The sequence below is a fragment of the Anguilla rostrata genome, chromosome 4 (assembly GCF_018555375.3).
Source record: "Anguilla rostrata isolate EN2019 chromosome 4, ASM1855537v3, whole genome shotgun sequence".
NCBI lineage: Eukaryota > Metazoa > Chordata > Actinopteri > Anguilliformes > Anguillidae > Anguilla > Anguilla rostrata.
In genome coordinates this window covers 12,907,738-12,920,935 of record NC_057936.1, presented here as the reverse complement: position 1 = coordinate 12,920,935, position 13,198 = coordinate 12,907,738, and the positions used below count along the sequence as shown (strand labels likewise).

Genomic DNA, 13,198 nt, shown 5'->3' with positions numbered 1-13,198 from the left:
TTGTACAAAGCTTTTTTTTACTACAACAATGGATTACAATCTTACAATCAAGGAAAAACTATATACAAAATGCTTGTTCAATGTGACTTAAAAGAATGTGACAAAATGTATAACTGTTGCACAGAATCAAAAAACTTCAAAGACGAAAAATAGGCAAACGCTTCATGAAGTAAAAGGGAACAGAAACTTTTCATTTATACAAACCATTTTTACACCTGAAACAATTAGGGTATTTGTGTAACTGTTCATATTTTTTAACATTATGCGTATTTTAAATTTCCAAGGAGATCCGTCCAAACGTTAAAATTTTTATTCAATTTTATAAAAAGATTTCTGGGGGAAAAAATAAAGACTCAAAACTCAATCATGTAACATGACTCCCTTTCTGAGATATTTGCCTGCAATAAGGATGGTATGATTCAGGAATCATTCCAACACAATTGTATGTACACGTCAAAGTGTAGCTTTCACAAAGTAACAGTGTCAGGAGATCACACCAGCTCAAAGGCAAGGCTATTAACAAAAACAGCCTCTACAGCTCACAAAAAAAAATCAGCTTTTTCCAGCAAATAGTTTACAGAATACACATTGTTTTTGCTCAGTTGGGACCTGCTACGCTTGACCAAAGAAAATGAATAAGAATAACTCAAACTCCAAAATCTGAAATGGAAGCAGGAAGAAGGGTCATTTGAGGCTTATACTGTTTAAACACCAGGTTTCAGTGCGTAGTGTGCCCCGTGGTCTCGTATCCAATCCAATGCGGTCGACAACCTCGCAAGGGGGCGGATTGCCGGACGTACAGTCGGCTGGGAAGGAAAGTTTAACACCTCACGTCGTCACACAAATCTGCCTGCAACAGTTGCTCAGCTGCAACGAGAAAGGCCTCCGGATACAAGTATCCATTTTAAAAAAACCAAAAACCCACAGGGATATAAAATGGTTAATGAAGGGGGTGCTTTCATTTTTTGATCAGGGCTAACCAGAACCTATGAAATAGCCAGTAAAGAAGCCTGGGGCGTCTTGTATGGCTAACCACGCACCGCTGAAAAATCCATTATTTTGGCAACCTAAGGGCACAGTAACAATTAAAATTATGTTACCTTTAGGGGGAAAATAAAGCATCACAAATGAATACAATGTTCCAGTACTCCAATACTCTTACCCAATAAAACTTTCAGGCAGACTAGCTACTGTTAACTACTGCTTTTCCCACACATTAAATAAAAGTAAACTTACAAAGTTCAATTAATGCACCAGTATATCTTGAATTGTAATAATTCAGCTTCAGACTAATGTGGTTCTGTAAACAAGATGTCTCAGTAAATGACACTGTGGCTTTGAGGACAGAGATGGAACTCTCCTGCCGACTTAAGTTCAGCTGAAACGGGAGTGGAACGATAAGGACACAGAGAGCATGACTATGAAGATTAGCCCCGGTGCTTCATACCTGATTCACTCCGTGCATGATACTTCAGCATTGGGGGACCCTTTAAAGAGGTACTCTTCATCCAGCGGCCAATAAATGGAGACACTAGCTCTCTAGCTCCCCCTTCTTATTTCTATTTACCCAATAAAAACACATATCACCGTTCTGGTACTGAGGTCACAACTTAAGATCAATAACACCAGGGCAAAGTATGATGTTCGAAAAACTCACGGCATTCTTACATATTTAGGGAAACCGCATTCCCCCAGTAGTTTCTAAGATCGCTTTTCCCATTACTGCCAATCAAACAAACCATAATTCAAGGCACTGGAATGGGTCAAGAAAATCCTTTTTTCCCCCCATCACATTTGAAAGGCTACGTTCAAATAGAGCTGGTGACAACAGTTCAGCTACCTGCTGGTCTAAGATTTGTTCACTTAAGAGTTGCTAGCCTCTTAAGTACAACCAAAACAAAAACAAAACAAAACAAAAACAAAACAAAACAAAACAAAAAAGGACTCGTTTTAAATATGAGAACAGGTCCAGTCCAATCAGAGCATCACTAGGACCGGAGCCTCTGTTGGTTAATATAGGTTCAGGCAGATACAGCGATTGTGTACAGCAGAGTCAGTGGCCCAGCAGAGTCGAAACCCTACGCCCTCTCCTTGTGTTTCAGCTTGGAGCTCTTCTTGGTTCCGTTCTCGCCCAGCAGCCTCATGACCCGGTCCTTGTGGTCCAGCACCTTCATCATTGCTTCACGGGCCTCCGTGACCTGGTCCATCACCAGCTTACAGCGCTGCATGTTTCCCTGGGGGAAGGGCACAGGATCAAAAGTCCAATGCTGTGGATATGTTCTCAGAAGTCAATTGAACCAATTTTTTTTTTTTCAATATAGTGATCTTCACACAGTTTCCCCAGTCTTGGTTTGACAGTTGGAAACTATTTGTGAAATACAAGTAAGGCACAGTTACATATGGACCGGGCTTCCCAACCCTGTTCCTGGAGATCTTTGGTTCTGGAGGTTTTCCTTTCAATCTGGAATACCTGATTCAACAAATCAGCAGCTCAAGATCTCTAGCTGTTGAATGAGGTGTGCATTGTTAGGGTTTGTGTGAAAACCTATAGGACAGTAGAGATCCAGGAACAGGGTTTGGCAGCACTGGACTACATAAAAACATAATTATTGGGGGATGCTGGGTGGCTCATCCGGTTCAGGCACCTAGTGTATGAACAGGCCTTCTGGTCTGGGGTCGAATTTTGACCATGCCAGTGTCGATTTTGGCTGGTAGCTCCAGAGGGCGGTAGCATTTCCCAGAGTTAGGGACGGCTCTACTGACAGTAATCCGTGTCTCATTGCTCTTTAGCACCCTCCACTGGTTGTTTGGGGGCCTGCAATCCACCTGTTAAGCTGCACAGGACTAATCTTCGAACAAACCTGACTTGCCAACTGAGGTGCGATAAGAACTGACGCTTGGCATCACAAGCTCAGGAGGAGAGGGCATGCTTATCTGCGCTCCCCCGAATCGACAGCAGGGGTTCCAGCAATGAGTGCCAATTTATAGGGTGGCAATGTAAAGGAGTTTCTCCAAGTAGTACTTCAAATAAAAACATTTGGATGCGACACCATGCTGCTCTGGCCAGTAGCGGAGACGCCAGGACCGTACCTGGATGAGCTCGTTGATGCGGTGCAGGTCGTCGTCCGCCCCCGCCCTTTTCTTTGGGATGAGGCCCTCCTGGAGGCTGGTGAGCCGGCTGTACACGTCGTGCTCCAGGCTCATCTAGGAATGAGGGGGGGATCAGTGAAAACAACACTCCTTCTGCACACACATCATCACACTAGCAAATGGTGAGTCAAGCGTGCATTGTATTAATACATTTAAAGAACATACGAAAGAACACGTGCTTAACGGCCTTCATTGGGGGAAAAAACTGGCTGTAACAAAACTCAAAAGCATACACAGAGGTCCACAGGACCAAGGTTCAGACCGCCTGATCCAGTGTGTACGGGCTCAGATATGGAACCGGCAGGGCGGTGATGTAACCCCCAGTGACGCGACGTGTACCCACCAGCTGCAGCATCTGCGCGGCGCATAGGCGGATCTTGTAGCCCTGCGCTCGACAGGCCACCGCCTTCTGACTGGCCACGTCCTGCAGCGTGCCCTTCTTCCCCTCTGCAGGCACAAGCAGGGCCGGCCAATCGTGTTAAACATAGAAAAAAAAGACCAGCGAGGTAAGACCCCGCCCCCCCACCCCCCAATCTGTCTGCCTCAGACTGACCTTTGACCCTGATGTCGCTGTATCTCTGGAAGTGGTGGTAGGCGGCCTTCCAGGGGTTGCGGTAGTGCCGGAGGAGGGTGATGGGGGGACGCGGGCGCACCGGCACGTAGCGCACGCCCTCCTCGTCTGCAACAGCCGGAAACGGGTCACATGGTCACACAGCGTAACACTACTGCCGTTTAGCAGATGCTCTTATCCAGAGCGTCTTTCGCGTTCTTGTATTATGTGTTTGTCATATAATATCCACATATACAGCTGGATATATAATGAAGCAATTTAGATAAAGTACCTTGCTCAAGGGCAAAACAGAAGTGTTCTACCCTGGGAATCAAACCTGCAACTTTTAGGTTACAAGTCCAGTTCCTTATTATACTATACTACCGCCTAACATCGGTCTGTTATTATGTGGGGTACGGACTGATCTAGGGTCAGTGCTTGGCGGGAGAATCCATGTACCTATGTTCTAAAGCACAGGTGTGCCAAATTTCCAGTCCTGGAAGGCCACAGTTTCTGCTGGTTTTTGTGGTGTTCTCGGGACCAGTGGTTCATTTAAGACATTTACTGGCTAATGAATCCACACACCTTGTCCTCAAGGCCTTAACTGGCAGCTGACTGAAAGGAAACTCCACTGCGTCCCGCTGGGTCTTCAGTCTGACGCCCCTGTTCTACAGCGCAGAGAGAGAGCACCGCACTCACCGATGTACTCCTTGGGCGGGGTCTTGCGCTTGTCGTAGCCGCCGCCCAGGGGGCGGGCGCAGGACCGCTCCTCGTCGGTGCTGTGGGCCTCCACCATCTCGCTCTCCTCGGTGGAGATCACGTGCTGCTGCTTGCGGGGCTTCTTCCTGGGGGAGGCGCCGAGGATGGCGTCCCCGCCGCCGCCCAGAGGGCCGCCCAGGGGGGCGAGGGCGGGGGTCGCGCAGCGGGTAACGGAGGGTGCTGCCGGGCCCGAAAAGAGGCACATGGTAACCAAAATAACCAATTAAGGGGTGTAACAATACACAAAAATGTTTATTCAGTACGTACCTCGAGTTTGACTTTACAGTCGGGTACACTTTTGGTATAGTAGAAAAAATTTAATGCGAAAGAGTGGCTAACTGGCCATAATTTCTAGCAGAACAAAATAAGGCTCATTAACACCAAGCCATTGGGGGGAACTCAGGAGTTCCGAATTTAAGTTCCACAAAAAAGAAAAAGTTCTGCACACGTGTTAGATTGAGACTAATTGTTCGGTCTACCGTGTGTGTATGTGTGAAGGCGTGTACCGTTACACCCCTAATAACTTCCACTTTATAGCAGAATCACAGACTCATATCTATGATAAACTCAGAGATATTCACAGAAGACGTTGCTAAATTAGACTGAACAGAGACCTGGTTGTGAGGTGTCCATAGGCTCCGCCTCCTGTTTGACCTTGGGCTCTGGTTGGATGGAGCTGACGATAGAAGCTGCTGCACCGATGGCTACAGGCGGGGCGGGCTGGGCCAGGACATTGGCCAAAGAGGCGGGGACGGGAGGCGTGGCCGCCATGGCCGGGACGGAGGACAGCGAAGCAGCGGGCTGGGAGGGGGGTGCGGCCATCGGCAAGAGGGCGGGGCTGGCCTGAGTCAGGTGCTGGGCAGGAGGGGGCGTGCCCTGCACCTCGCTGGCCTGACTGGGCGGGGCCTCCACAGGACACGTCACCGGGGGAGCGACGGCCATGTGGATGTCAGCCGTGGATTTCACACTGAAAGCACAAAGAGTTCTCACCCATTAAGAGGTCCCATTTAAAGTTAAACTTTTTTTCTGTACATTCTAGTTAGATTATATTGCTTATGGGATTGGTGCTTGTTTACCTCAAGACTAAGAATGAGCTGAAATATTCTTCGTAGAGTATCCAGGATACTTCAGGGCTATTTAAAATTTGATGTTACATAGACAGCAGGCTGCAACCAACACCTTTGGCTCACTTATTTTGTAATTCTGCAGCTGATTCAGATTCATTCGATTCCAGTACTACATGCAAATTCTACCTAGATTAAAAGTAAATGATACCGTGCAGCAATTTGTAAGGACAGTGTACCCTCAGGGTACTGCAGAGATGGGTGCAATTTTATTGGCTGGATATGAGACTGTCCCTTACCCAGCAGGCCGTGGGGACCCTGACGTGCTTCTAGAGGCGCTGTCCGTTCTGCAGCCAGCGACCTCGCTTGGCTGAGGCGGGATCAAGGACTTCCGAACGGCAGATCTAAAAAAGCCGCCACGATAAAATGATTCCATTTTCAGGAGCAGATTCTGACAGTTTAGTGGCACTAACAATATTAAACGTCCAACAAAATAGATATTCTGTAATCATTGCTGACGGTGCTTAGCGTAAACTTCTCCACATTAAAATATGGCACTCTCCAAGAAGAGTTGGCAGGAACCGACCAAATAATCATTTTGCGTTCTTCTTGTTTGTTTGTAAAGATTTGCTTGGCTCAGATATTGAATGCATACAAGTTTAAATCTTTGAGGTCAGGTGCTTCAGTAAAACCGACGGCCTATGCACTTTCAACCCATTTGACCAACGAGCCCTGTAAAAATCATAACTGGTGCATAATTGGCTTTAACACAGACACCGTCAGACGCAAGTACGCAAGTTAACCGTTACAACGAATCAGTCAACAGGAAGAGAATGCAAAAATAGCACCCACAAAAACCATTCAGTTTTTCGCAGACACAATTTCCACAGTGTGCTGATTTTCTGACAGCCGGAAGGAGAGGAGGCGTTTCCTGTGAGCAGGGCGTGGGGCGTGGGGCGCGGGGCGCGGGGCGTGCGGCTCGGTGACTCACCCCTCGTTGGCGGGCTTCTTGCGGAGAATGCTGGGCCTGGGCGAGGACACGGGCGCCGGCGCGGCGGTGCCGCTGCTCTGCGCCAGCGACTGCGCAGCCGAGGCGATGGCCTGCGTGCCCGCGAAGGCGCCGCCGCCGAGGGGGTTGGCCACAAGGGCGGCGCCGTCCGCCAGAACCACTGCCAAATTGAAGCACGGTCACCTTTCCGGAATAGGCCTCGCAGCCACATCCACAGCACCAACTCATATCGATACAGTACAGCATTACCGATAACTGCAGCCATCGCATTATACTGCTGAATTTGTTTCCGAGCTAAATGCCAGAGTAAATGGCAGCTAGTAAGCAAACTGCTAAATGAATTGGAAATTAAAACATTGCCACGATGTATTACAACATTCACGATAAAGCATTCTCGTTAAAAAACTGATACATAAATATTTCTAAAAACAAAACTAAAAACAGACTAAGCACAGCCAGACTATTATTAAACATAACCTAGAAAGTGTTAGCAGTGTCAGGTCTTAGTTCTGACTACCTGAAGCCTTGGGCTCGGGCTGAGGAGGCTGCTGAGAGCCGACGGGCGCTTGCTGCACGGCGATCGGTGCGCCGGCGTGGAGCCCCGGGGCTCCGACGGGCGCCGGCTGCTGGATGCCCGGGGCGCCCATGGCGGCCGGCTGCATGGCCTGCGCGCCCAGCTGCGCAGACTGCAGGCCGATCCGGTCCACGGTCATCAGCTGCATGGGGTTGAGGTGGACGGCGCTAGCGACTCCCACTCCAGCCTGGGCGGGGATGGCCGGGCTGGGAGCCTGGGGGGTCACTAAGGGGGGTTAACGAAACGCAACCATTTAAGCGCCGACGGCTTAAACGCAGGGAAACGGCACTTCTGATAGGAGCTTCACTGCCTAGTTGACTTGGCAGAGGTTAGGTCAGAGTAGCGTTAGGTCAGAATAGTGTGTAAACTGTGTTCTTGGCTAGAAATAGCTGTACGAAATGAGTATCGTATCTTACTGAACCTGTGTTTTGTAGTTGCCCATGACCATGAAATGCACTTTTGTACGTCGCTTTGGATAAACGCGTCTGCCGAATAAATGTAATGTAATGTAGACCCAGACTGTCCCAGAGGAGTGCTGATCTAGGATCAGCTCTGCTTTAAGCTCATAATGAAAAAGGGCCGAACACAAACAGGGGAACCCGATTCCCAGATCAGCACTACTCGTTATGAGACGTGTTATGAACTTTGTGCTTTACCTGGGTACTGGCGTATGCCGGAGACGGAGCTGGTGATGGGCGTGTAGGTGTGCGTCAGCGGGTAAGGAGAGGAAGGGTAGGTGGGCAGGATGTACTGGAACTGCATCGGCACCGATTGCCTGCCGGAGGGGAGAGAAGAGAGCGCTCAGCCGACAAAAAAGGCCGCTGCTCCGGGGTTTCCCGAACCGCGCTGCCCCTGCTGGGAGGCGACGACGCTCACCTGCTGTCGCTCCTGGCCTCCATGGTGACGGGGTTGGGGGAGGAGCGGTGGGCGGAGATGGGGATGAGGTTGCCCCTCTCTCCGGGGTAGTCCGCGTGGATGCGCTGGGAGGCGTGCGTGATGGGCTGCGGGACCACTTTAGCTGTGGAGAAGAGAACAGGGCAAAGCAACAGGAAACATATGAGCCTTCACTGAGAAAAGTATCAAGTGGATGTTCCAAGCATTTTAAGGGACAATTTAAGTTTGTTCAGAGAAATCCATCTTTTCTGCAAACGTGGCAACTGTTGGTGCATTTCATCAATTAATCTCAGGGATTTTTCATTAAATTCTCATCTCACGCACAAAGTGCTTAGCCTCATCTCAAAGAGAAAGTACTTTTTAAATCCTGGACGGTAGTACAGTGAAGAACAAAGGTACATAGAGATATGGAAAGAAAACTGGAGCTGCCGTTTGTGGTACACGCGTTATAAGGGGCCTTAGACAGTTTATGCTTACCCACGGGTATGGTGGAGGTGTTGACCCCTGAGGCATGGGAGGAATGAGGGGGCATCGTCATGGTGACGATATTGCTGGTGGTCATCTGGGTGTGAGGCGAAGAGCCTGGGACAGAAGAGGAGGCGGGGCAAAATGATTCCGACTGAACTCTCATACGTCCATCCCTTTGATTGACGGTTTCCACTCCCCTGCGGGGGCCTACCCGTGGCAGCGGTCGATGTAGCCATGTTGGTGGCCTGGATGGGAGCCACCGTAGCTGCGGCCACAGGAGTCACAGTGCTGAAGATGGGCTTCTGTGGGACGAGAGCACAGGACGCAGAGTCACATGAATAGAGGGCTTCAGAAGGCAGGCCATTGGTGGAAACTTTCTGAAGGGGGGGGAAGCGGATTGGGCCGCCCACCTGTGCCATGGTGTGGGGAGGCTGGGTCTTCTGCACGCCGATGGCGGGATGAGAGGGCAGGGTGATGCGCGTGGCTGTGTCCCTGGATGGGGGAGGCCGCTGGATGCTTATGGCGCCTGGCTGGGGGTGAATGGTCGGTCCTGGGCGTCTGAAAGAGTAAAAAGTCACGTGGTCACTTCCTTTTTTGTCAAGGTGGTTTTTTTTCTCCAAATTCACTGTTCCCGGCTATTTAAGGTAGCATGAAATCTTGGCGTTTCTCCTGTTAAGGCTCCAGCAGCGCCCCTCACAGTGGTCAGCTTCTTCCTTACCCATGAGCCACCTCTGCAGAGTGCGTGACACCTGTGGTGATGACTGGGGACTGGGGCCTGGTGGCGGAGATTGGGGCCACCACGGTGGGCACTGCCGTGGAGGTGGTGACAGCAGGACGGGACTGTGGGGCAGAGAAAGCATTCAGTTACCCTTTCAAAAATGTGGAAGTAGCAAAGGCTCTGTCCCCATTGGTGGTCTTCCACCATTTGGCCAAAATCGATGAAAATGTATTTTAAAAGGCAGACCCCAGTGGAAAAAACATGCAGAAAATGGGGACATTTTAAACCTCTTTTGGTTCTGGCTTCCAAAACTGCTCACTTTTTTCGCTTTCAAAAAAAAGGCTGGTTTTAACGGTGACTGATTTGTGTTAATATAACCCAACTCAATCACGTTCTTTGGCTTTAAATCAAATCAGTGACTGTCAAAATCGCATACCTGGATACTAAGAAAAGTTAACTACCCTTTCAAAAAAGGAGGCCTGGGAGCCAGAATCAGCGATCCCATAATGCATTGCTCCGAGGAGCTCAGCCGTTTTTATATGCAAATAGCAAAAATGCAAGGAATTTAGAAACAGGAACCAAATGAAAGACATTGTTAATTCACCATTCACTACATTTCTAGTTCCAGTTTGTTTTTCCCGGGGGTTTTTCCATGTTTCGGGGCTGGAGGTACCTGAATTGGCTGCTGGAGAATGTGCTGCACAACAGGCTGGCCACCAGCACCTGGGCCTGAGGCGGGACGGAGAACCGTAGGCCCTTTGGTGCTGGACATCACTGCTGCCGCAGCCGCCCCTACGAATGGGAATGGAACATTCCACTGTCAGACAAAAAACACCAGCAAAGTCATACGATGCAAAGCGATTAACATTACTCTGGGGAAAACACAGGTTTACTCCCACACAAGATGCATTCCCGTGTTATACTATAAGGCTTCTTTAGAGAGCTGCCAAATGCCCAAGCACCATTTTAAACCAAATTACTCATGCACAACAACGAACACCAACATTCTTCCCAAATGCGAACCAATCAGTAAATCTACAAAACGTGCAGGTCGCATCCGGACAAGCGACACAAATGAGCGAACCTCTGGGCAGATGGGACGTGAAGGTGTGCGGAGGAGCAGCGGAGGACGTTATCTGAAGAGCGGGCGCGCTGCTCCGAATGATCTGCACGTTGGCCGCCATCAGGTGGTGGAGGTTACCGGCGTGGCCCTAAAAAAAACAACAACACAGAACCTCAGCGCAGCAAAGCCAGCGCAGAGGCACGGTTCCCCTCATCCTGGCCCCGCGGTTGAGCGCGCGTACGCCCTCTACGCCAGCGTAGGGAATGTGGAGTAGCCTCACCTGTTGGCTGCTGATAGTCGCCACCGGTATAGCCGAAGTGGGCGGCATGCCGGCGTCCATGGTGACGGCGACCTGGCCCGGCACCTTGGGCTGCGCAGCCAGGTGCCCCGGGTCGGAGGCTGGCGCCGGAGCGATCAAGCGGCTGGGCATCGCCGTCTTCAGGGCACCCTGAGAGAAAACAAGAGATGGCAGCTCAATCTGATAACGTGGTGGTCACCCAACAGATAACAGCGGTGACGCTTTTTCCAGAAGCACTTCACACGACCTCTGAAGTACAGTTATTTGCCACCGCATCAGGTTTAATTAAAGAGAAAAAGACGAGAAGAAAGGCAAAACACAACACTGTGGCGATGACTGCTACTGCATTCAGTAACTGTCGTCATGGTATATCGCCCAGCCCAACTCTGAGTCACACCTTCATGGTTCCCTCAGTGAAAGCGAGGGGCAGGCCCTGGGGGAGGTGGGTGGGCGGGGCCGACACTGTGACAGGGGCTCCAGGCTGAATTGACAGGTGCTGGGGGAGGGTTAGTGGCTGCCCGTGGACCTGGACCTGTGGGTAGGGCCGAACCACCACGGTCTCCTGCTTGTCATCGCGGAAGGGTGCCGGACCACCAGTGCTGGACGGGTGATCCCGAGGACCGTGGTCAGCATCACTGCTACTCTCTTCCGTCCCTGCTGCAAAAACAAACGTGTTAAATGCAAACATTCTTGTTTATTTAGAACACCAAAAGGATGGAACATGCAGCACAATGTATTTTAAGCATGTCCAGCCTCGTTCTTATGAACATTAAATCCCAAAATGCAGAATTATGTCTGTACATCTTGGATACCTGTGCTTGGATGATTTCCTGGAATAACGGTAGTGTTGCCCCCAGATATCAGGGCTTGTCCCAAGCCAGGAGGCACCCCGGGCCTTGGAAACTGTTGTGCGCTCATCTTACGGCAGACCAACTTCCTGTAGGTTTATGAGAAAGTATACCTTATTTCCTTTATTTAAAAAATCCAACATCGACAATGTAACAAACGAAACTTTCACTTACAGCCATTCACTTAGCTGGTTAGAAAACGTTAGTTATCCATTTAGATAACTAGCTTGCATAAAAGACAAGTTGGCTTTCTTACAACGTGGGCAACTAGGTGCCTACGATTTAGCTATAATACACTCTTCAGTAGTTAGCGAGAAACTGTTACTTAGCAACACAAATGTGCTTAGCTAACGTTAATAAAATATCGAATAAGTAGCTATATTGCTAGACACGATAAATATTGTCCAAGTCAGATATGAATGCGTTGATGCTGGCATAGTTTACACTAACTATCGATAATCTAAGTAGCATGACTTAATTGAGGTGTAATCTGGCCAAGTAAGTCAGTTTGCTAATGGTGCTAGATATAAAAAATGAACCTGAACTAGCCACACTGCACCGAGAAGGATTTTTCTGATAGCTTTAGTTTACGAAACTGACAGTTGTTCTTGAATTGGGTTGTTAGCCAAATTGTTAGCTAGCCTAGCTAGTAAGTTGTAAGCACACTGTTAGAGAGCAGCTTGTTAGCTATCGTGCATGGACAAACCGTTATAAACACTTCCATTCGCAGTTGTAAGACGGAGGTGGCGACATGGCCATCGACATAGAAAATAACGTTTCACTGCAGCAGCTAATGTTAGCCAACCTTGCCTCCTGTCTGCACAACATTCGTTTGTACATTAACTCGTAGATACGCTAGGTTGGCTAAGCCTGCAGCGCATCGTTAACTACAATTGACACCGGCGATTACCTAGCTAGTCTATATTATAGAATAATAATCGTAGACGTTAGTCGAGCTACTACCAATGATTCTGAGACACGCAAACGTTTAGTTTAATAGGAATTGCCAACTAGTCAGCTATCTGTGTTAATGTGCGGGAGTTCGTGGATATGTGTAGCTAAATAGCTCATGTTTGCTAGCTATATGGCTACCAGTGCTGTGGCACTGTGCAGCTATAATAGGCAACTAATGTTAGCTATTAATCCAACAGTAGTACGTTGAATGTTGCCCACAAAAACGTAGCCTAATTTAGCCAGGGAACCAAAGAAAATAAAAAAGGCGCCTCACCGTCTTCTCAATACTGCAAACTTAGAATAGGTAAATCCAGTGTTACAGCCAAAGTTGGTAAGGTTCTCAAGGTGGTACTGTCCCTGTTTTCATAAATCTTTCGGCTTTCGTTTATCATATCCTTTTCCAGCGGTTCATTTAGAAAAAAAATATCCTAACCCAATTTCAGAATGCAGTTTACATTACTGTACACTAAACTCTATCCGTCTTCTCTAAAATGCTAATTAATCAAACCGGAAGAGGACTGACCTGTGGAGAAGCTAGACATATTTCTATCCAATCACAAATCAGAATTGTGAACGTAGTGACCAGTTATGAAAGAGCCTTAAGCATTTGGGGCGGGTAGAAGACTCCGACGCGAAACGTCCGGCGTCCAATCGATCCGCCGCGGTATTCGGCAAAAGGAGAGCATTCAAAATAAAAACTACTTGCCCTGCAGAAACAACAAACACAAATTCTGTGATTTGTGGCTAACTGTATTGTTAAATAACGCAACTTGAAAGCACATCGACGTTCCTTATGCGGTTTACACGGATAATGGCATACACAGATTCATATTCTGTAGCTAGATTTAC

At 48.7% G+C, this 13,198-nt stretch overlaps 1 protein-coding gene across 2 annotated transcripts; it reads right to left on the bottom strand.

Annotated features, from left to right (window-relative positions):
• sap130a (Sin3A-associated protein a) lies at positions 1-12,867 on the bottom strand. Of its 2 annotated transcripts, none has more exons than XM_064330745.1 (21): positions 12,624-12,867; positions 11,360-11,484; positions 10,945-11,204; positions 10,530-10,697; positions 10,271-10,397; positions 9,860-9,978; positions 9,187-9,308; positions 8,879-9,026; positions 8,680-8,770; positions 8,478-8,582; positions 7,983-8,124; positions 7,763-7,881; positions 7,050-7,331; positions 6,515-6,692; positions 5,823-5,927; positions 5,074-5,426; positions 4,400-4,639; positions 3,704-3,829; positions 3,494-3,597; positions 3,091-3,204; positions 1-2,234 (listed from the first exon to the last, which is right to left on the bottom strand). In XM_064330745.1, exons 2-21 carry the CDS (start codon positions 11,463-11,465, stop codon positions 2,079-2,081), a joined length of 3,165 nt encoding a protein of 1,054 aa, XP_064186815.1. In that variant the 5' UTR covers positions 11,466-11,484; positions 12,624-12,867; the 3' UTR covers positions 1-2,078. The 2 variants fall into 2 exon arrangements, with proteins under 2 accessions (XP_064186815.1, XP_064186816.1); XM_064330746.1 differs by lacking the exon at positions 12,624-12,867 and adding an exon at positions 12,102-12,316.
• Between the last annotated feature and the right edge of the window lie 331 nt (positions 12,868-13,198).